General features: G+C 53.3%; 3 protein-coding genes across 5 annotated transcripts in view; 1 reads left to right on the top strand and 2 right to left on the bottom strand.

Annotated features, from left to right (window-relative positions):
• SPTBN4 (spectrin beta, non-erythrocytic 4) overlaps positions 1-9,580 on the bottom strand; it is a 92,929-nt gene extending 83,349 nt beyond the window's left edge. The window contains exons 1-2 of one of the 3 annotated variants that reach the window (XM_053397593.1): positions 9,112-9,580; positions 954-1,221 (exon numbers count right to left, since the gene is read on the bottom strand). In XM_053397593.1, coding sequence (XP_053253568.1) covers positions 954-1,137 — 184 coding nt within the window. In that variant the 5' untranslated portion in view covers positions 1,138-1,221; positions 9,112-9,580. Of the gene's footprint in view, positions 1-953; positions 1,222-8,157; positions 8,519-8,702; positions 8,872-9,111 lie in introns of those variants that run through there. The other 2 variants (XM_053397591.1, XM_053397592.1) reach the window with 2 other exon arrangements.
• On the bottom strand, positions 8,851-9,993 carry LOC128418814 (skin secretory protein xP2-like). Its single transcript, XM_053398868.1, has one exon. It carries the CDS (start codon positions 9,991-9,993, stop codon positions 8,851-8,853), a length of 1,143 nt encoding a protein of 380 aa, XP_053254843.1.
• BLVRB (biliverdin reductase B) lies at positions 9,607-18,756 on the top strand. The gene is made up of 5 exons (XM_053397619.1): positions 9,607-10,076; positions 14,834-14,995; positions 15,095-15,184; positions 17,071-17,202; positions 17,819-18,756. Exons 1-5 carry the CDS (start codon positions 9,992-9,994, stop codon positions 17,980-17,982), a joined length of 633 nt encoding a protein of 210 aa, XP_053253594.1. The 5' UTR covers positions 9,607-9,991; the 3' UTR covers positions 17,983-18,756.
• The last annotated feature ends 450 nt before the right edge of the window (positions 18,757-19,206 follow it).

Here is a 19,206-nt window from a genome sequence, read left to right as displayed (position 1 = left end):
AAAATGTGTTTGATTTGTATAATTTAAAATGTGTAAATAAAGAAAATAAAAATAAGAAGAACTTGGAAGGGACCCAAGCGGTCATCTAGCCCAACCCCCGGCAAGGGGCTGTCTCCCATGACGTGCGGGGGCCGATTCCTAACCCCAACCTCCAGCGCCACCAGCAAAGCGAGCTTAAAGCTGACTCGGCTTTAATTTCAAAATTGCTCTTTGAAATGAGCCCCACAAGCAATTTTCAAAGCGGGGGAGAGGGGGGCTCCTGGGTGCCAGAGGGGCTCAGGGTTGGCAGAGTAAGGCCCCTCACTATTCAGAGGCCACGGGGAGACGGGAGGGACAGGGAGACCCCTTGGCGCTGGAGGAATCGCCAAGAGGATTCTGCTCTCCCTCCACCCCCCAGGCAAGCTGGCCTGCTGCCCCCCAAGCAAAGTCAGTACCAAAGTCAGACTCAGCTGCCAGCCCCGTTGGCACGCTAGATCGAGAACGCATCTTGCGGAATTAATTAAGCAGCCTTGATTGGATTTGCAATTAATTGCTCCCATTTTGAATTTCACCACGCTGTTATCTTCCTTAGCGGGTTGTGTGAGACGCTACTCTGAATAATGTGCTTTGTAGGGGAGGGAGGCGGTCGCTGGCGATGAGTTTAGGGAGCTGAGAGGGTGGGAGCCTAAGCAGTTTTTTAGTAGCCCTGACTCTGACAAAGCTGGCCTCCCTGCTCACTGCAGTTGGGCCTTCGTCTCTTACTGAGCAATCCTGCGGGATCGGGGGGGGGGGGTCAGACCACATCCCTGTGCATTGCAGGGGTTGGACTAGATGTCCACTGGGGTCCCTTCCAACACTGGGCACCTGAAAGCCCAGCCTAGCTCACCTATGGTGTGCCTGCCGCCTGCAATTCAGCCTCCCCTTGTCCAACCCTTTATATCCCTGCAGACCAGAAAGAGCCACGCGAGACGTACCAGCCAAGGCCTTGATCCGCGAGCACTCAAAGAGCTTGGCTGTGGCCGTGGCCTCATCCCAGGGCCGGTGCTGGTGGTGGTGCTCAGTGCTCTCCCACCGGGTGTTGTTGTTCTGCTGCTGCTGCTGTTGTTGCTGCTGCTGAGCCTCCAGGTTGTCCAGCTTGGCTGGCGTGACATTTGCCATCTTGCCCCTGGCGCCGGGAGGAAGGCTCCTTCACGGATCTGCGCAGAAGGACCTCATGGGCGCCTGGAGCCCCGGCCAGCCCTCCTGTGGAGATGGCACAGGAGACAAGCTGAGAGGACGCAATGCAAAGGCGGAGTTTGGGAGTCAAGGAGAGGACAGTTCTGAAATGCCAGGCAGCTGCTGCCAGTCAGTGTAAGCAACAGTGAGCCAGATGGAGCCTCAAGGGCCTAACTCTGTAAGCTCCTTCCAGCACCCCACGAGACATAAATCCTGCTTTTTAACTAATAAGTTAAAGTATTGCTTTGCTGCTGTAGGTCAGGCAGAGGCAAACTCGGCCCTCCAGATGTTTCTCGCCTACAACTCCCATGAGCCCTAGCTAGCAGGGCCTGTGGTCAGGGATGCTGGGAACTGTAGTCCCCAAGCACCTGGAGGGCCGAGTTTGCCTCTGCCTGCTGCAGGTATTTCCTCCTTGGCCCCTGGGTGGGAGTATTTTAATGAACTGGAGAAACTGAAGTGAGTGGAAGACTTCTAAGAGAGAGGAGCATGCGAACATAATAGGATTTCGCTTAACTTTTAGTTGTTATTTTGTTAATACTCTTTTATCGATTATGTTTGTGATAGGAATTTTATGGTCTTAGATATAGGGTAATGTTCATAAGTGTACCAACCAAGCACATACATAGATCAGCACAGGAAGGCAGACCTGGAACCATTTTGATTCCTAAACTGAGCAAATGTTTTCTCTGCAAGGTCAAAGGAAAATGGAAAAGCCTCCCCATTGTCTTTTCCTTCACAAATCCTGTCTTAAGGGTATGTCTGTGTTTGAATAGGGTGTGAGCCTGTGACCTGGCTCAGGAACTAAGTATTTATCACTACAAAAGAATGGCCAGGCTCCCCAGGCAATCCAATCAAGTAACCTGCCAGACAGGAGATAAACAACAACAGGAGAAAAACAATATTCAAATTTCTGTTTTAGACCGCCTTTTCTGTGATGTAGGTGTGATGTATCTGAGGGGTGGTCTTAGGTTACACCCCTTCTGTGATGTATGTATGATGTTTCTGGGGGTGGTCTTGATCTACAGGGTGGCAATTTCAAAAGTCTTTATAAAGTCTTGCACACCATTTTTCTGGGTCCCTTCTCTCTCCTGCAAGTGAGGGGAGCACCCTGATGCAACAGTTCAATCAAGGCCAAGCCTACAGGCTGCTGTTTTGCTCCAAGTAATCCTGGTTGGTGTCTTTGTTTTTGTCCAAGGGAGCCCTCGGATTTTTCCGTTAACATGTTTTATGCAGGACAATTTTTCTAGAAAAAAGGAACCAGAACCCACCATGAACACCTCCCTTGTTCTCCTAGAATGGCAATGGCAGGAGAGGTGCCGGAACAGGGAGTTTTGGCTGAAAGAAAGCCCTGGTTTTATGGATGATTTGTTAATCATATAATATGACGCACGCAATAGCTGTGATGTTCTGTTCTGGTTATTTGTAAGTCGCTTTGGGATTTGTTTGAATGAAAACCAGCATAGAAATAGAAGAAATGAAATGGGGGGGGGGAGCTTTTGCCCCAGAAAGTGAATGGTCACCTGTTACTATTTCCCAAGGGTTCTGCAGGGCTGGTTCTTTAACATGGGGTGCTGTCTGCAAGGAAGCCCCTTCCTGCTCCCTTGCTTGGGGCTGAGAAGGCCTGCTTCCTCCCTCGCCCTCCTGGCAAGTCAGGGTCCGGATTGGCCCATCCGCTTCCCCAGCCAGAGAAGGGGAGGGAGGAGGCTGGACAGTCTGCATCACTGGCCAGGAGCCAACGCTCAGATGGAGGGGAGGCAGCGTGTGCAGGGGACCCCCAGAAGAGACTGGGGGGTATTTCATGGGGGGCACCCAGGAATCCAAAGAAAGAAAAGGAAGAAAGAAAAGCGGGAGGCGTCTAAGGAAACCGGTGAGGCTGCATAAGGAGCTTACAGGTGAGCTGAGAGTTAAGACAGGCATGTATAAGAAATGGAAGAAAGCGGAAATCACGATATTCATGAGCTGCAGGGGGAAGGTCAGGCTGGCTAAAGCTCAGAACGAGCCCAGGCTAGCAAGAGAGGTAAATAATAATAATACTGTACACTCATACCTCGGGATAAATATGCTTCGGGATAAATATTTTCGGGTTGCACTCTGCGGCAACCCGGAAGTAACGGAGAGCGTTACTTCAGGGTTTCACGGCGCACGCATGCACAATGCTCAAAATGACGTCACACGCATGCGCGGAAGTGCTGAAACACAACCCGCACATGCGCAGACACGGGTTACGTTCACTTCAGGATGCAAACAGGCTCTGGAACGGATCCCGTTCGCATCCCGAGGTACCACGGTAAAGGTTTCTTTGCTATGTCCGAAGTAAGAGGAAGAACAGGGAAGTGGTAGGTCCTCTGTGTGGGGAAGACTGAGAAATGCTCTTGGGTGACAGAGAAAGGGTAGTACTGCTCAACACCTACTTTGCCTCTGTCTTCACCCAAAAAGAAAGTGATACCCAACCTGGTGATGACAGAATAAACGTTGGAAGGAGGGAGCTGCAGCCCAAGACAGGAAAATACTGTGTTTTTCGCCCTATAGGACGCACTTTCCCCCCTCCAAAAATGAAGGGGAAATGTGTGTGCATCCTATGGGGTGAATGCAGGCTTTCGCTGAAGCCTGGAGAGTGAGGGGGGTCGGTGCGCACCGAGCCCTCTCGCTCTCCAGGCTTCAGGAATTTATCCGCAAGCCGTGGGAGAGCTGCGCAAAGTTGCGCAGCTCTCCCACGGCTAGTGGAGAGCTTGCCTGCACCCAGAAGCTTGGGGCGCGTTGAGCTCAGCACACCCCCGGCTTCGGGTTTCGCGCAGCTCTCCCACGGCTTGCGGATAGCAGCCTGTTCTGGGGGCCGGGGTCGGGGGAAGCTCGGGTTTCCCCTGCCCCAGCCCCGCACCTGGGGGGGGAAATAATTTTTTTTCTTTATTTCCCCCCCAAAAAACTAGGTGCGCCTTATGGGCCGGCGCCCTATGGGGCGAAAAATACGGTAGATAGTAAGGGAACACCTATATACTTGTTTGTTGTTGTTTAGTCATTTAATCATGTCCGACTCTTCGTGACCCCAATGAATTCAAATCTCCAGGGGCTTATGATCTGCATCCAAGGGAACTAAAAGGGGTTGTGGATGGAATTTCAGAGCTTTTGTCTGTGATCTTTGAGAATTCTTGGAGAATAGGTGCAGTCCCTACAGACGAGAGGCGGGCAAACGTTGTCCCCATCTTCAAAAAGGAGGGCAAGGAAAACCCAGGCAACTACTGACCAGTGAGTTTGACATCGATAACAGGGAAGGTCCAATAGCAGATAATACAACGATTGGTTTGTGAGCGTTTAGAAAAGGATGCTGTGATGACTAAGACCCAGCATGGGTTTCTCAAAAATAAGTCATGCCAGACCAATCTCATTTTCCCCCCCGATGAAATTACAAACTTGGTGGATCAGGGAAATGCCTTGGACATAGTGTATCTTGATTTCAGTAAGGTGTTTGACAAAGTCCCCCATGATATTTTCGTGAGGAAGCTGGTAAAATGTGGGTTGAATGAGGCAACTGTTAGGTGGATTTGTAGCTGGTTGACTGACTGAACCCAAAGAGGACTCATTGATGGTTCCTCCTCATCCTGGGGAAAAGTGACCAGTGGGGGGGTGCAGGGTTCTGTCCTGGGCCCGTTGTTGTTCAACACCTTTAAAATTACTTGGATGAAGGAATTGAGGCGATGCTCATCAAATTTGCAGATGACGCCAAACTGGGAGGGGTAGCTAATGCTGCAGAAGACAGAATCAGAATTCAAAATGACCTTAACAGATTGGAGAACTGGAGTCACTTGTATAAGATTATAATAATAATGGGTTGTAAAACACTAAGGACTAGAAGTAATAAAAGAGAAGAAGATAGTAAATAAAAGGAGTTAATTTTATTAGAAATAAGATCTTGGAGAACTGTAACAAGGTGATATAATGAAATTCAGTTGGGGGGGATTTGAGGAAGTCAGTTAACAATGAAAGTTAAATTAGGTAATAGAAGTACTAATTGTTTTTATGTTTTTCTTTTTTGTAATGTAGTGTGTTTTCTTTAGTTGTTTGTTATGTAGTGTTATTCTTTTTGTTATAAATCTGGAAAAGCAATAAAAAATTTTTGGAAAAAAATAAAAACAGATTGGAGAACTGGGTGCAAGCTAACAAAATGAATTTCCATAAGGACAAATGTCAGGTTCTGCAGTTAGGCAGGAAGAACCAGATGCACCAATACAGGATGGGGGACACCAGGCTTACTAGCAGGACATGTGGAAAGGATCTCTGGGTCTTGGTGGACCACAAGCTGAACATCCTTCTGGACCGTCTAGAGGGGCTGGGAGATGGGGGCACTGTTATACAGTGTTTCTGCTCCTTCCTCCTGTGCCGTGTCCAGAAAGTAGGGGGGGATGAGTGTTCAGACCCCTGGGCTCTCACTTGTGGGGTCCCTCAGGGTTCTGTCCTCTCCCCCGTGCTTTTTAATATCTGTATGAAGCTGCTGGGAGAGATCATTAGGGGGTTTGGGCTGGGTGTTCATCAATATGCAGATGATACCCAGCTCTACCTCTCTTTTAAATCAGAACCAGTGAAGGTGGTGAAGGTCCTGTGTGAGTGCCTGGACGCGGTTGGAGGATGGATGGCGGCTAACAAATTGAGGTTGAATCCTGACAAGACAGAAGTACTGTTTTGGGGGAACAGAAGGTGGGCAGGTGTGGAGGACTCCCTGGTCCTAAATGGGGTAACTGTGCCCCTGAAGGACCAGGTGTGCAGCATGGGAGTCATTTTGGACTCACAGCTGTCCATGGAGCCACAGGTCCATGCTGTGTCCAGGGTGGCTGTCTCCCAGCTCCATGTGGTATGAAGGCTGAGACCGTATCTGCCTGCGGACAGCCTCGCCAGAGTGATGCATGCTCTGGTTATCTCCTGCTTGGACTACTGCCACACGCTCTATTTAGGGCTCCCTTTGAAGGTGACCCGGAAACTACAACTATTCCAGAATGCGGCAGCTAGACTGGTGACTGGGAGCGGCCACTGAGACCACCGGTCTTGAAAGATCTACATTGGCTCCCAGTACATTTCTGAGCACAACACAAAGTGTTGGTGCTGACCTTGAAAGCCCTAAACGGCCTCGGTCCAGTATACCTGAAGGAGCGTCTCCACCCCCATCATTCTGCCCAGACACTGAGGTCCAGCTCTGAGGGCCTTCTGGTGGTTCCCTTCCTGCAAGAAGCCAAGTTACAGGGAACCAGGCGGTGGCACCCACCCTGTGGAACGCCCTCCCACCAGATGTCAAAGAGAAGAACAACTACCAGACTTTTAGAAGACATTTGAAGGCAGTCCTGTTTAGGGAAGCTTTTAATGTTTAATGTATTTTAATACTTTGTTGGAAGCCACCCAGAGCAGCTGGGGAAACCCAGCCAGATGGCCGGGGTATAAATAATAAATAATAATAATAATAATAATAATAATAATAATAATAATAAACAATTATTATTATTATTCAACGGTGTGATGCAGCTGCAAAAAAAGGCTAACGCTATTCTAGGCTGTAACAACAGAAGTGTCCAGATCAAGGGAAGGAAGAGTCCCACTCTATTCTGCCTTAGCCAGACCACACCTAGAATACTGTGTCCAACATAAGGGAAGCCTCAAAGGCAACAGTGATGACTCTGGCCAGTGGCCCACCTAGTCCAGCAACCTCTTCTGACAGCGGCCGGCCAGAAACCTGCAAGCAGGATCCAGGCACAAGATCCCTCTCCCCTCCCCCAGTTTCCAGCAACTGGGATCCAGAGGCAGGAGGAGAAGGCAATGGGATCCCTCCTGGCAAGCGGGGAGCAGGGCAGAGAGAGGCCTTCACAACAGCTCTGCAAGGTAGACCAGTCTGAAGCTGGTCTAAAGTCATAAAGAATCATAATTTGTCTCAGGTAATAATTGGCTGTATGACTGGGAGTCCTAATTAGCAAAATTTCTATACAGCACTGCTTGATTGTACATTACATTATATACTGCTTGACTGTACATTAAGCTGTTTTTGTTTTCAAATTATACTGTATTGTATTGTATTGTATTGTATTGTATTGTATATACACACACACACACACACACACACACACACACACACACACTACAATTGCCCATTGAAAAGCCAATTGTAACAGCTCCAGGCATCTTGGGTGAAGGGGAAATGGCCTGGCCTGCCTTCAAGCAGACCCAATATGCTTTGGACTACAACTCCCATCATGCAGGACCTGCACTGGCTGGGGCTGATGGGAATTGTAGTCCAAAGAATCTGGAGGCCCCCCCAGGTTGACCAAAGTCCACATCTAATGGTGTTGACTTCAGTTAATAACTTATCTAACCAAACAGTTGATGCAAGTAAATAATTGTAAGAACAGGGAAAGTACTGGCATAGCCAAGGGGGAGGCAGCTCTCCCCATCAAGTAAAACAATAGAAATACTTAAACTGACTGACCAATCATGTTGGTTCTGCCCCCCAACAAAAATCCTGGCTCCGCCCATGAGGAGAAGAGCCTGCCTGCTGGATCAGGCCCCTTACTCCAGGATCCTGTACTCACAGTGGCCAACCAGATCCCTGTGGGAAATTGGCGGGTCGGATGCAGCCTGCTCACCCATTTAGCTACTAAAAACCCCATATATTTCCGGAATAATAGAAAGCCCAGCTTCTAAGCCCTGCTATTTTCAGGAACTTAAAGCTCAGCTTTTTAAAACGCTGAAGCCTCAGAATTGTCTGGGCCCAAGAGGGAGGGCTGGTCCATGATCCTCTTGCACGACCCTTGGGGAGCCCCCCAGGGGGCTTGGGCGTCTTGGAGGATGGGGGGGGCACATGAACAATCCCTAGAAAGGGCGGGCAGAGCCACAGAGAAGGGGGGGCAAGAGGGAAGGGCAGCTTGTCTCCCCCGCCTTCTGCAGCGCTGCAGGCGCGCCTCCATCCCGGCACCATCTTTGGGCACTGACCCGAGGACTGCAGGTGCTGCTGGGCCCCGATCCTGCTGGGGTGGAGCGAGGGGGGGCAAGGACTGAGCAGGCCCTTCTCCTCCGGCCTTGCCCTTCTGCCGGGCAGGGATGGAGAGGCGTCCGCTGACCATTCCCGGCCACAGCTTTTTGGGGACTCCGGTGCCATTCCGAGGCGAGATGACATGTCGCCAAGCACGCGCTGGTTCAGCCGGGGCGGCCTGTCCTCCGCCGCCGGGAGAAGAAAACTGGGGGGTGGGATATTGGAGTGGGGGAGAGAGCCTGCAGCCCCTGCCCTCCTTTGGGCAGACCAAAACCATCACACCATGGACAGCTCCCTAAGCAAGTCCCTTCCCGTCTCCAAACGTAGGACCAGACCCCACTCCGTCCCTAAAGATAAGGCCAACCCCAAATATAGGGCCAGCCCCCCCCATCCACCGAAACAGCGATTTTGGAATTTTGGGGTGGCGGGATCGGGTGTCTAACTCCTTTTCTGGGTCCCCTTCGCATGGAAGCGCTTTGCATGACCAGGACCCCCCGCGACTTACCTCCCCAAGTGCCCCGACGGCGCGGAGAAGCGTCCCACGGCCTCGCCCCGCCCGGTGGCCGGTGGTGGCGGCGGCGGCGCTGCTCAGTGGCTGCGGGCGGCGAGCGGAGGCCGGCGGCGGAGGCGGCCCCCGGCGCAGCCCCGCAGCATCATCCGCCGCAGCCGCAGCCGCCAATCCCGGGGCTCCGCTCCGTCCCGGTCCCGCGCTCGCCCGCCCGCCTCTGCCCGGAGCGCTTTCCAGGAAGGCAGGCAGGCAGGGAGACGGGCGCGCACGCGGGCGCGGACCCAAGGATGCTGGCGGGGGGCGCGCGCCCCGGGGGGAGCAAGGCACAAAGGAGGGCGCGCCGGGCTGGGGGCTCCGGCGGCGGCGGCGGCGGCGAGGAGGAGGGCGCGCCCGGGCGAGCGGTCACCTTGGGCCCGTCCTTCGGCTCGCCGGCCGAGCGGCTCCCGCTCCCTCCAGCCGGGCACCGGCGCGCATGGCGGCCCCTCCTCCCGGAGTGGGGGGGAGAAGGGGGTCTGGGATGGAGAGAGGGCCGGTGGGGAGGGCGGCGTGTCTGATTCAGCCGGGGATCCTCCTCGTCCAGGGCTGCTTCGCCCCGGCGCCGGCGGAGAGGCAGGTACCGGAGGGTCGACGATGGGAGGGGGCGGCTGCTGGGGGTCTTTGTCGGAGTGGTTTGCGACAGGGGAGCCCGGGAGGCCCTTTGGGGAGCAGCGGGCAGCGGAGGAGGGCGCGCGCGCCGCCCCGCCGCCGAGAGGCCGGCGCCCAGCCCCGCCAGCCGCGCCTGGCACGCTTCACACGAGCGCGGAACCCGCAAGCTGGCGACAGGCGCCCCACCCACCGGCGCCAGGCTCGCTTTGCATGGCGGGGCGGATCTCCCAGCAGCCCTCGCGGGGGCTCCCGCTCCCCCCTCACCCCCGCATTTGGGGGGCGAGCAGAGTGTTGCCAACTTCCCCCCTCCAGCTGCGCTCCTGTGCTTTGCGCTCCGGCTCAGGCGCGCCGGAGAGGGAGGCGGGCTTCTCCGCCTTGCTTGGCATTCCTTAGGAAAGCCGTCTGAAGGCACAGGAGCAGCGCCGAGGCAGAAGGCTGGCCGGGGGCTTGTCCAGGGAGCCCCCTTTTCTTTTCCTCCCGTGGCGCCGTCGAGGGAGCCCCGGCTGAGCGAAAGAGCGAGCGAGCACGCGCCGCCCCCGGCCTCTCCCGTCCTGCCTTCCCGGGCGGAGCTCCGGGCGGAAGGGCTGGCGCTGGCGGGCGGAGGCGGGCGGCCGACGGGCGGAGAAGGGAAGGAGTCCGGCATGGCCGCAGCCTGCAAAAGGATCGCCATCTTCGGCGCCACCGGCATGACTGGCCTGGCCACCCTGGCGCAAGCCGTCGAGGCTGGTGAGAGGCGGGGAGCGGGGGGAGGGCGGCGGAGAGAGGGAGCCCCGTCCCGCACAGCCCCCCAGCCTGGCGACGTGGCCCTGCTGCCGCCCCTCGGGCGCCCGTGGGGGGACCCTGCCGCCCACGGCCCCCGCTGGTCGGAGCGCAGCTGCAGCCCACTCGCGCCGGGCGGCTTTCCTGGCCGGGGGCGGAGAGCGAGAAGCGGCTCCTCCGAACTCCCCAACCTGTTGTTGATAATTTCCCGATTGCTGCGCCGCTTCCTCCCTCCTGGCGAGAGAGAGAGAAGCTCCCTCCTGGCTGAGGTGGGAGGCCGTCGCTGCCCCTTGCGCACCCACTGGGTGGCCTGGACCCATTTCAGTGCAGGATAAGCAAGGAAAGGTGCCTCTGTGCTCCTGCATCTGGGGGAAAGCCCCCAGGACCTAATCCTTTCCGTGCTGCATTTATATCCCCGCTTATTCCTCCAAGGAGCTCAGTGTGGTGTGCAGGATTCTCCCAGCCCTTATTTAATCCCCACAAGAAGCCAGTGAGGTAGGCGAAGGCTGAGAGAGGCAGGGGCTGGATGCCAGTTGAGCTTCATGGCTGAGCGGGAGGTGGGAGGGAGCTGAACTCTGGTATCTCCCAGGTCCTCGTCTGACACACTAACCACTAGGCCACACTGCTTCCCAGTATTCTTAATAGAATTCTTTTCTCTCCCTGCCCCCTTAGCCAGCCAGCTGTTCCCTCCCACCTTGTGCACTGAGAGATAAAGAGAAGGTGGGGTTGTTATCAGAAGTGGCCAGGAGACGGTTGCTGCTGTTGGTGTTACTGGAGGGCCGGGTAGAGGAGCAGATTCGGCCCCTGCCGCAAGAGGAGCCTGGGCCTTTGCGGGCGAACTTTTGGGTCCAGGCAAGGCTGAGCTCCTTTGTGCAGCAACGACAACCCTGCAGAGCAGAGCCTTGTGTCCTGGGCCAGGAGAGTGTCCAGCTTAAGTCCCCTTCCTTTGGCCACCTGGGCTGACCAACTGGGCCACCGCCACTGCTTTGCTCCTTTTGGCCTTCAGGGGCCGCACGGCCCAAAAGGACCCAAAAGAACTTGGGGTTCTGCCGCAGCTCCCTTTGCAGCTCAGCAAGAGCCCAAACAGCAGCAGCAGCAGCAGCAGCAGGTGGGTGGGGAGACCTTGCCCAGACTCGATCGGCTGTTGCTCCACCTGAGATTCTCTTGACAGAAACCCTCAGGCAGGTCTCACTCTCATCCTCTGGGTGGCTGCCAAGAGGTCCAGCTGCCGCAGTGCCAACACTCGTGCCAGGACAGCCAGGGGAAGCTCCTCTGGCCAGCCGGGGTTGCCACATTTGTGGGAACTATTTTGGGGAGGAACGCATCTCCGAGAAGGTAATGCTTGGGGTGATCAGGTGGCCCATAGAAAGGTAGAGTCGGAAGGGGCCCCAGGGTCATCTAGCCCAAGGCCGTGCAGTGCAGGAATTTCAGTGACGTGTGGCCACCCAACCTCTGCTTAAAAACCTCCAGGGAAGGAGAGTCCACAACTTCTGCAGGGAGTCTGTTCTGCTGTCCGCTCTTCCTGTCAGAAAGTTCTTCCTGATGTTGAGTTGGAATCTCCCTGCCTGTCATTTGAGTGATTGGTTTCGCTCCTCCCCTCCAGTGCAGGAGAAAACAAGCTCCTCTCCATCTTATGTTCTCCAGTCTGAACATCCCCAAGCCCTCAACTATTCCTCACAAATAGTTTCCAAATAATCCCGACTGAATACTCCAGGGAGCGCGGCTGAGATGTGACTCCGCTGTTGAGTGCAGCCTTACGAAAGGAGAAAATTCTCAGAAAATAAATAAGAGGATTAGCTGAAAGAAAGTTGAGAGGTGGCGTGTGGGAAGAGGGGCAAAAATGCAACTGGGAAAACCTGTCTGAAGAGCATTATGTGGACTGGAAGGGGCGAAGGAAGCCTGGGGGGAGATGCCAGCATGGTTAAATAGCAAAGTCAAGGAAGTAGGACCAAGCAGAGCAATAAGGACATACTACTTTAAAAATAGCACAAGCAATATTAAAACTAGATGCATAGGTGCAATATTTGTTTTGTGCTTTACAATCCATGGAGCAATTCCCAACCAGAGTTTTAAGCAAGAAGGGATTTGAGGAGCAAATAGCATAAAGGCGGGGCTTGTGGTTCTTTCTGACTGTCTGTTAAATCCCCGGCTGCCGCCTTCCTGCTTTTGGTGTGACTATGGGGGGCACCAAGTACCAAAAGGCAAAAGGAACACTGCAGGGGAGGGGCAGAGAAGATGCTTCTGCTGATTCAAAGAGGATATAGCTCAGTCTCTCCTGGGGGCGTTTAAAAGAAAAGTGGACAAGGAACGAAATGGAGGATGGAGCTAGTGGCATAGCGTCAGTTTCTGGTGCCCGGGGTAGGGGGGCTGGTGCTGAGTGGGGGGGCATGTGTGTGCAGGGCGGGGGGGCACCAGCCCACCCCTTGCCGCCAGAGTGACCCCACCCCCACCGGAGCAAAACGGGGCCACCCTGAGCTGCCTGCCAGGCCATGTACAGGGAGTCCGGCTGGTCAACATGGCCATTGGGGGCATGGGCATAGCCAGGATTTGTGTTGGGGGGCGGCATAACCAACATGATTGGTCAGTTAAGTATTTCTCTTGTTTTATTTGATCCGGGGAGCAGCTGCCCCCTGGTTACTCGCATGCTTGGCAGGCAGAGAGGAGCACCAGACTGGGGGCGGCTGGTTCGCCCTCAAAAACTGTGTGCCCGAGGCCATGGCCCCCCTGTGCCCCCACCACGCTACACCCCTGGACGGAGCAACTTCCTGCCTGAGCAGTTCAGAAGCAGAGCCGGTCCCTGGAAGGCAGAAAAAGGGAAATGAGAGGGAGAAAGAGGAGAATCACCTCTTCATTTCCCCTGCATCTTGAACTGGAGATCAGCTGAGGGCAGGCAGAAGTGAAGGAGGCTGCCTTGCCAGGGCTTCCTGCCAGAGGGGGAGGCTGCAGTGCTGCTCAGTCCCAGCTGCTGGAAGGAGAGAGGCCTCTGGTCCTCCAATCCTGCAGTGCCGGATTTGCATATAAGCTAAACAAGCTCTAGCTTAGGGCCCCACTCTCTTGGGAGCCCCCAAGAAATTTAAAGGGGGGGGGACTAGATGTAGATTTCCAAAATAAAAGTTTTTTAAAAATCAAATAAAACCTACTTATAGCAACTGTGTGTTGTGTCAGCTCCTAGGATGTAAGTCATGGGCCCCACCTGCTAGCCTGCTCCCTCAAATATCCCTGGTTTGCTCCTTTCTATATATAGGGTGCCGATATTCTGCATGGACTGGTTGCAGGGCAACATGGGCAAATGGCTTCAGATACCTATGAGGTCCATCAATTACCATCTAGCATCTATTCAACACAAAAAAGTGATGATTTGTTGTGGACAAAGGACAGCTGGACATATCAAGGGCCCCATTGCCTTCAGGAGCTGAGGGCCGCATCAAACCTAAACCCGGCCTTGCTTGCAGGTGCCCCAGAGGCACCTGGGGCCCCCCTGTGAGAACAGGAGACAGGACTGGGGAGGGGGACACTGGCCTGATTCAGCAGGACTGGATTTCATTTCATTTCACTTTTAATTTGTATACCGCCTTTCTATTTTACAATACCCAAGGTGGTTTACAAGCTGCAGAAACAAAGAATGTACACCTTATAACCAGCTAATCCAATACAAAAATGCAATAATAAAACATAACTTTAAAATAAGCAACTTATATAAAAAAGTAATATTCAACAATCCATTAGAATAGTATAGAATAATATAAGCATATAAAAATTAAACAGAAATTCACTCTTAACAGTTACAATAAATAATTTCTAAACTAAAAAAATTGTCCAGTAGCACCTTAGAGACCGACTAAGTTTGTTCTTCATATGAGCTTTCGTGTACATGCACACTTCTTCAGATACCTAAGGTGCTACTGGACAATTTTTTTATTTTTTATATATATTTCTACTGTGTCAGACCAACACGGCTGCCTACCTGAATTTCTAAACTATAATCAATAAAAACAATGGCAAGTTGCAGTGCGTAAAATAATGCAATACAAATTGAGAAGCCGAGACTGGAGGGGGGGGCAAGGCCTTGCCTGGTGAAGTCTCTCCCCTTGGACTGAGTGGTGCTGATAAGACTAAGGTTGCTGGTTCGATCCTTGTAGGGGACAGCTGCTGCATATTCCTGCCTAGCAGGGGGTTAGAGTAGAGCGGAGGTGTTCAAATCGACAGGTAGATCGCGGGTGTGTTCCAGGTCGATTGCGGCAATTAAAAAGTGATCTCCTGGGTTCTCCTGATGGATCGTTGCCCTATGTTGCATCACTGCCGCAGCTGAGAAAGCTTGTATTCCCAGGGGCATGGTCAGAGTGGGGGAATCAGGGAGGGTGGTGGGCATGAGCGATTTTATAACCCCCCCCAAAAAAGCTGAACAGGTTTCACCAATCCTTCCCAAAAAAAGCTCAGCAACCCTGGGCAACCCTCCCCACCAAAAGCTTGACAATGGGTAGATCACGGCCAGTTTTATTATACTGGAAGTAGATGACAGTCTCTAGAGAGCTGGACGTACCTGGACTGGACGCTCCTCAGGGTCTCCTCCGACTCTCCAGTTCTCTGATTCTATGATTTTCCTTCTGTTCCTCCTTCCCGCTGCCCCTCCAGAGCTTGACATTGGAGGTCGGGAGTCCTGGGTTCCTCCTGCCCCCTTGCTGGCTGCCTCCGACCCCCAAGCCTCATCCTGCCTCTCTTTCCAGGCTACCAGGTGACGGTGCTGGTGCGGGACCCAATCCGGCTGCCGCCGGAGCCCCACCCGGCGCAGGTGGTGGTGGGGGACGTCCTGAACCCGGCGGACGTCGACCGAGCCGTGAAGGGACAGGACGCCGTGATCGTCATCCTGGGCACCCGCAATGACCTCAGTAGGCGAAGCTGCCCCCTCCCTCCCTCCCCCTGCCTGCCCTGCCCCCTCCCGCGCCCCTTGGCTGATTTTTCTCCTCCTTCTCTCTCCCTCCTGCCAGGTCCTACCACCATGATGTCTGAAGGCACCCGGAACATTGTGGCGGCCATGAAATCCCACGGCATCCGCAAAGTCGTGGTTTGTCTCTCAGGTCAGCTGCTCCAGGCAGAACTTCTCTAAGCCAACAGGGCTATTCTCTCAGTGTGTAGAGTAAGCTGAGCAAGATTGTCTTCCATGAACATGGTCTTAACAGTGAGTCCGTAAGTGACTGTGGAGGCCAGTTCTGGATCCACACGTCCTTCCACAGTGGGGATATTTGTTTCCGGGCGGGAGCTGATCACTGTGTGGATTTGCCAAGCATGCCTTCCTCTTAGCACGTTTCTCCCTTGCGTTCTGAGTTCAAGTGTCTTCAAAGCCAAGGACACCTTTGGTCAAGGCTGTTCTCCAACTGGAGCACTTGCAGGCCAGTGTTTCCCAATTGTTGGTGTTTATACTACATTTTTAAAGATTTGCCTTGAGAGAGTCTTTAAACCTCTTTTGTTGACCACCAGCATTATGCTTTCCATTCTTAAGTTCAGAGTACAGCAGTTGCTTTGGAAGACGATTGTCAGGCATCCGCACAACATGACCAGTCCAACGAAGTTGATGTTGAAGAATCATTGCTTCAACACTGGTGCTCTTTGCTTCTTCCAGCACACTGGCATTAGTTTGCCTGTCTTCCCAAGTGATGTGTAGAATTTTTCGGAGACACCGTTGATGGAATCTTTCGAGGAGTTGGAGATGCACCCAAAATATTACAAATACTAATAGGATGTTTATTTATCTCATGGCTTTTTCCTGGATTGGTGGCTTATACAAATTAAAACAACAGAGGAGATACAGAATGCATGCATAAAAGCATGCATAAAAGGCAATTGTTTAAAAGGAATTAAAGCAATATTTTTAAAAACCAAATTTTAAAATACAGGCAACCACCCCTCCCACTTTTGCATGTGACCGCACAGGAAATCGATCAATTCAAATGGTGGGAGAGAGCTGGAAGGAGGCCGTCAGTGAGCCAAAAGTCCAGAAATATAGGTTTAAAAGAAAAAAGAAATAATGGGCTCTGAAATGGCCCCTGGGATCTCTCGCTGTTGTCTCTGCCTCACTCAGCAGCTGTCTTGCCGTGGGCTCTGCCCTTTCTGGTGCTCTGGAGGCAAAGGTATTTCTGATACCTCTTAAATCACCCTCGTCCCACGCTCTGATGAGGCTCCCCACGCAGGTGCATGTTGCTTAGGGGGGGGCCTGGAATGCAACGCCTGCGTAAGGGGGAGATCTCGGGGCGCCTTTCTCCGCTTGGACCCCCAAGCGCTGCAGGGGAAATGCCCAAAGGCAGCTTGGCATGGTCTTCCTGTGACACTTTGGGCTAGTGGGCCATAGAGAGGAGAAGAGCCAAGTGCGCCTAACAGTTAGAGCCAGGCGCGGTTGCTAGCAACTTGCAACTCTTCAATGAGAGCTGAAGTGGGAATGGGGTGCAAGCGGCAGGAGGCAGGGCCAGCAGTTTAGTCGCAATACATTGAAATATGATGCGGTGACTGTGTTAAAGGTTGGGGCTCCCTAACAGTGGCCAGGTGGTCTGTAGACAGACAGTTAACCAGCATCTAGCACAGCTCATTACAAACACTGCAAGAGGCAGAAAAATCTTCACCAAGACCAATGTTGCAGTTTGGGAACGGCTGGGTTAGGGTCTCTTAAGATCCCCATAAAGATCCCCAAAGCATAGAATATTACTTAGATTTTCAAAGCCTCTTACAAATTCTTACCGTCACACCTCTGCCCTTCTTCACATTTTGCAGATGACTCTGGCCCAGGTGGGGCTTGGACTTAGTGCCCAAGATCAGGTCTCTGCCCTGCTGCTCTTGAGCCTTCCTTGACCAGGGGTTTGGGGTGGGGAGCACCCTTGGCCTCTGCCCCCCGCCCTGGGAGAGAGACGGGCCTGCTGCAGGGTCTGATCCTGCCGCCCAGCTCTCCACTCTCCTTTTCTGGCCTTGCTTGCAGCCTTCCTGATGTGGGACCTGGACAAGGTGCCGGCCAAGCTGCGCCCAGTGACCGAGGACCACATCCGGATGCAGCAGATCCTCAAGGAGTCGGGGCTGGACTGCGTCTACGTCATGCCCCCCCATATCGCAGGTGCGTCTCTGGGCTGTGGGGAGGGGGTCGGAGGGAGGGCTCTTCCTCCTTGGCGTGGGCAGGTGTCTGTCTAAGACACACCTCTGCTCACTGGCATTTATTTTCTTTCTCCCATTGCTATCCCACCATTTTCCCTCCACGGAGCTCAAGGTGGTTTGCATCTCACTTAATCCCCCCAACAACCCTGCGAGGCAGGCTTGGCTGAGAGATGCAGCAACTGGCCCCCAAGGTCACCCAGCGAGCTCTGTTCATGGCCGAGGGGGGGAACTTGAACCCTCGTCTCCCAGATCCTGGTCCGGCACTCTAACCGCTGCACCACTGTGGTTCTGTGTTCCCAACCAAGGAAGGTTGACCCCTAAATGATTTTAAAAACTAGGGAAACCCTGAAAAACATGGCACCACGGGACATGGATGAAATCCCAAACACCATTACCGTTTAAACTACACGCCTGTTTTTATTCATCCAAGAAGCTAGGAAGGCTCAGGAGGGGAAGGAGAATTTGCGTTGGGGGGGGGATTTCTGTCTCAGCTGTTGGGTCTTTTGGGGGAGATCCCTCACAGGCTCCATTCCCTGGAACAGCTCACCTGGGCTCTCTTCCTCCTCCTCCTCCTCCAGGTGACCAGCCGCTCACCGGCGACTACACAGTGACCGTGGACACGTCCAGCGGCTCCAGAGTCATCTCCAAGCACGACCTCGGGCATTTTTTCCTCAAGTGCCTGGCCACCTCCGAGTACGACGGGAAGAACGTCTACCTCTCCAGGCACTACCCCAAGGAATGAGGCCGGCCGGCCACCATTGCCCTGTTGGCCTCTCTCTGCCTCTGCGGAGGTCAATGATGAAGCCTCGTCCCATTGACAAAAGGGAAATTCTCCATCGCTGATGCTGCCCCCTCCACCCGCCCCTCTCTGCCTCGTGTGCTATAATGAGTGCCTTTCTCCCCTTAACATGAGCCATGGGGGGGGGGGGTGAGCTGCCCACCCAGCGCCCTCCGTGCCACAAAGGCACCTTGACTGGTGTTGCTGCATGCCTGTGTTTTCCTGTGTTCACCAGCGGCTGTGCTTGTCCCGCTCTCCCCCGCCAGTGTCCTTGTGCAGTGATTTGAGCGCTGTGTTCTCCCCGCCACATCCCAAGAGAAGGGAGCGAGGCGAGGGGGTCCCTGGGGAACTAGGTGCTGCTTGCTTGGTCCAAGAAGTCTCTTATTGGGGTCAGGAATGTGTCAGCTTCAGGAGTACACAGAACTATTGGGCAGAATAGCAGCCTGAGTGGCCAGGACCCATCGGAAGGGAGTGAGGTTTTTGTATCGTAAGACATTATTTAGCTTAAAAGGGATTGATAGATGTATTGAATGGTAAGATTACTAGCCATTACAGAGCGGTCTGGAATGGGAGTGGCTAAATCATAAAGTATTTGCATTAATGTTAGTGGGTAACCTTGCTCTCTCTCTATGGCTGTGGAACCTCCTTCCCTCTTCCTTGCTGAAGAGTTCTGTGTAACGGGAAAGCTTACATACTTGTTAACAAAAGTTAATCAAATAAAAAGTATATTTTGACCTATTTCAATCCTTTGGGTCCTGATGTCACCACTTGGAGCCAGTTGTATGGATGTAACTCTGGTTGAGCACCCTGTTCTCAAAGTGTCCGGCCCCATGCCCATCGCAGGAGCTGAGCACAAGGGCAGTTGTCAGCAACTACAGTGGTCCCTTGGTTCTCAAATGCCTTGGTACTCAAACAACTTGGAACCCAAACACTGCAAACCTGGAAGTAAGTGTTCCGGTTTGCAAACTTTTTTTGGAAGCCAAATGTGCTCCATTTTGAGTGTTACGCTTCCGATTTGAGTGTTATGCTGAGCTCTCTCTGTTTTTGCTATTTAGTTTGTGTTTTGGTATTTCCTGCTCTTTTTGTTTTGTTTTTGGGACTGTGTGGAACCCAGGTCAGCTACTGATTGATTGATTGATTGATTGATTGTGTGACTGCACTACATTGTTTATTGCTTTCGTTTTGTGG

The sequence above is a fragment of the Podarcis raffonei genome, chromosome 8, assembly GCF_027172205.1.
Source record: "Podarcis raffonei isolate rPodRaf1 chromosome 8, rPodRaf1.pri, whole genome shotgun sequence".
In the NCBI taxonomy this organism is placed as follows: domain Eukaryota; kingdom Metazoa; phylum Chordata; class Lepidosauria; order Squamata; family Lacertidae; genus Podarcis; species Podarcis raffonei.
Note: the sequence above shows the minus strand (reverse complement) of the source record. Positions and strands in the feature narration are given on the sequence as shown.

Bases quoted from the DNA above. Each gene is read 5' to 3' on its own strand.
- LOC128418814 (XM_053398868.1), bottom strand. From the start codon at position 9,993: ATGCCGGACTCCTTCCCTTCTCCGCCCGTCGGCCGCCCGCCTCCGCCC.
- BLVRB (XM_053397619.1), top strand. From the start codon at position 9,992: ATGGCCGCAGCCTGCAAAAGGATCGCCATCTTCGGCGCCACCGGCATG. The intron at 14,996-15,094 runs GTAGGCGAAGCT...CCCTCCTGCCAG, and splicing joins GGGCACCCGCAATGACCTCA to GTCCTACCACCATGATGTCT. The intron at 15,185-17,070 runs GTCAGCTGCTCC...CCTTGCTTGCAG, and splicing joins AGTCGTGGTTTGTCTCTCAG to CCTTCCTGATGTGGGACCTG.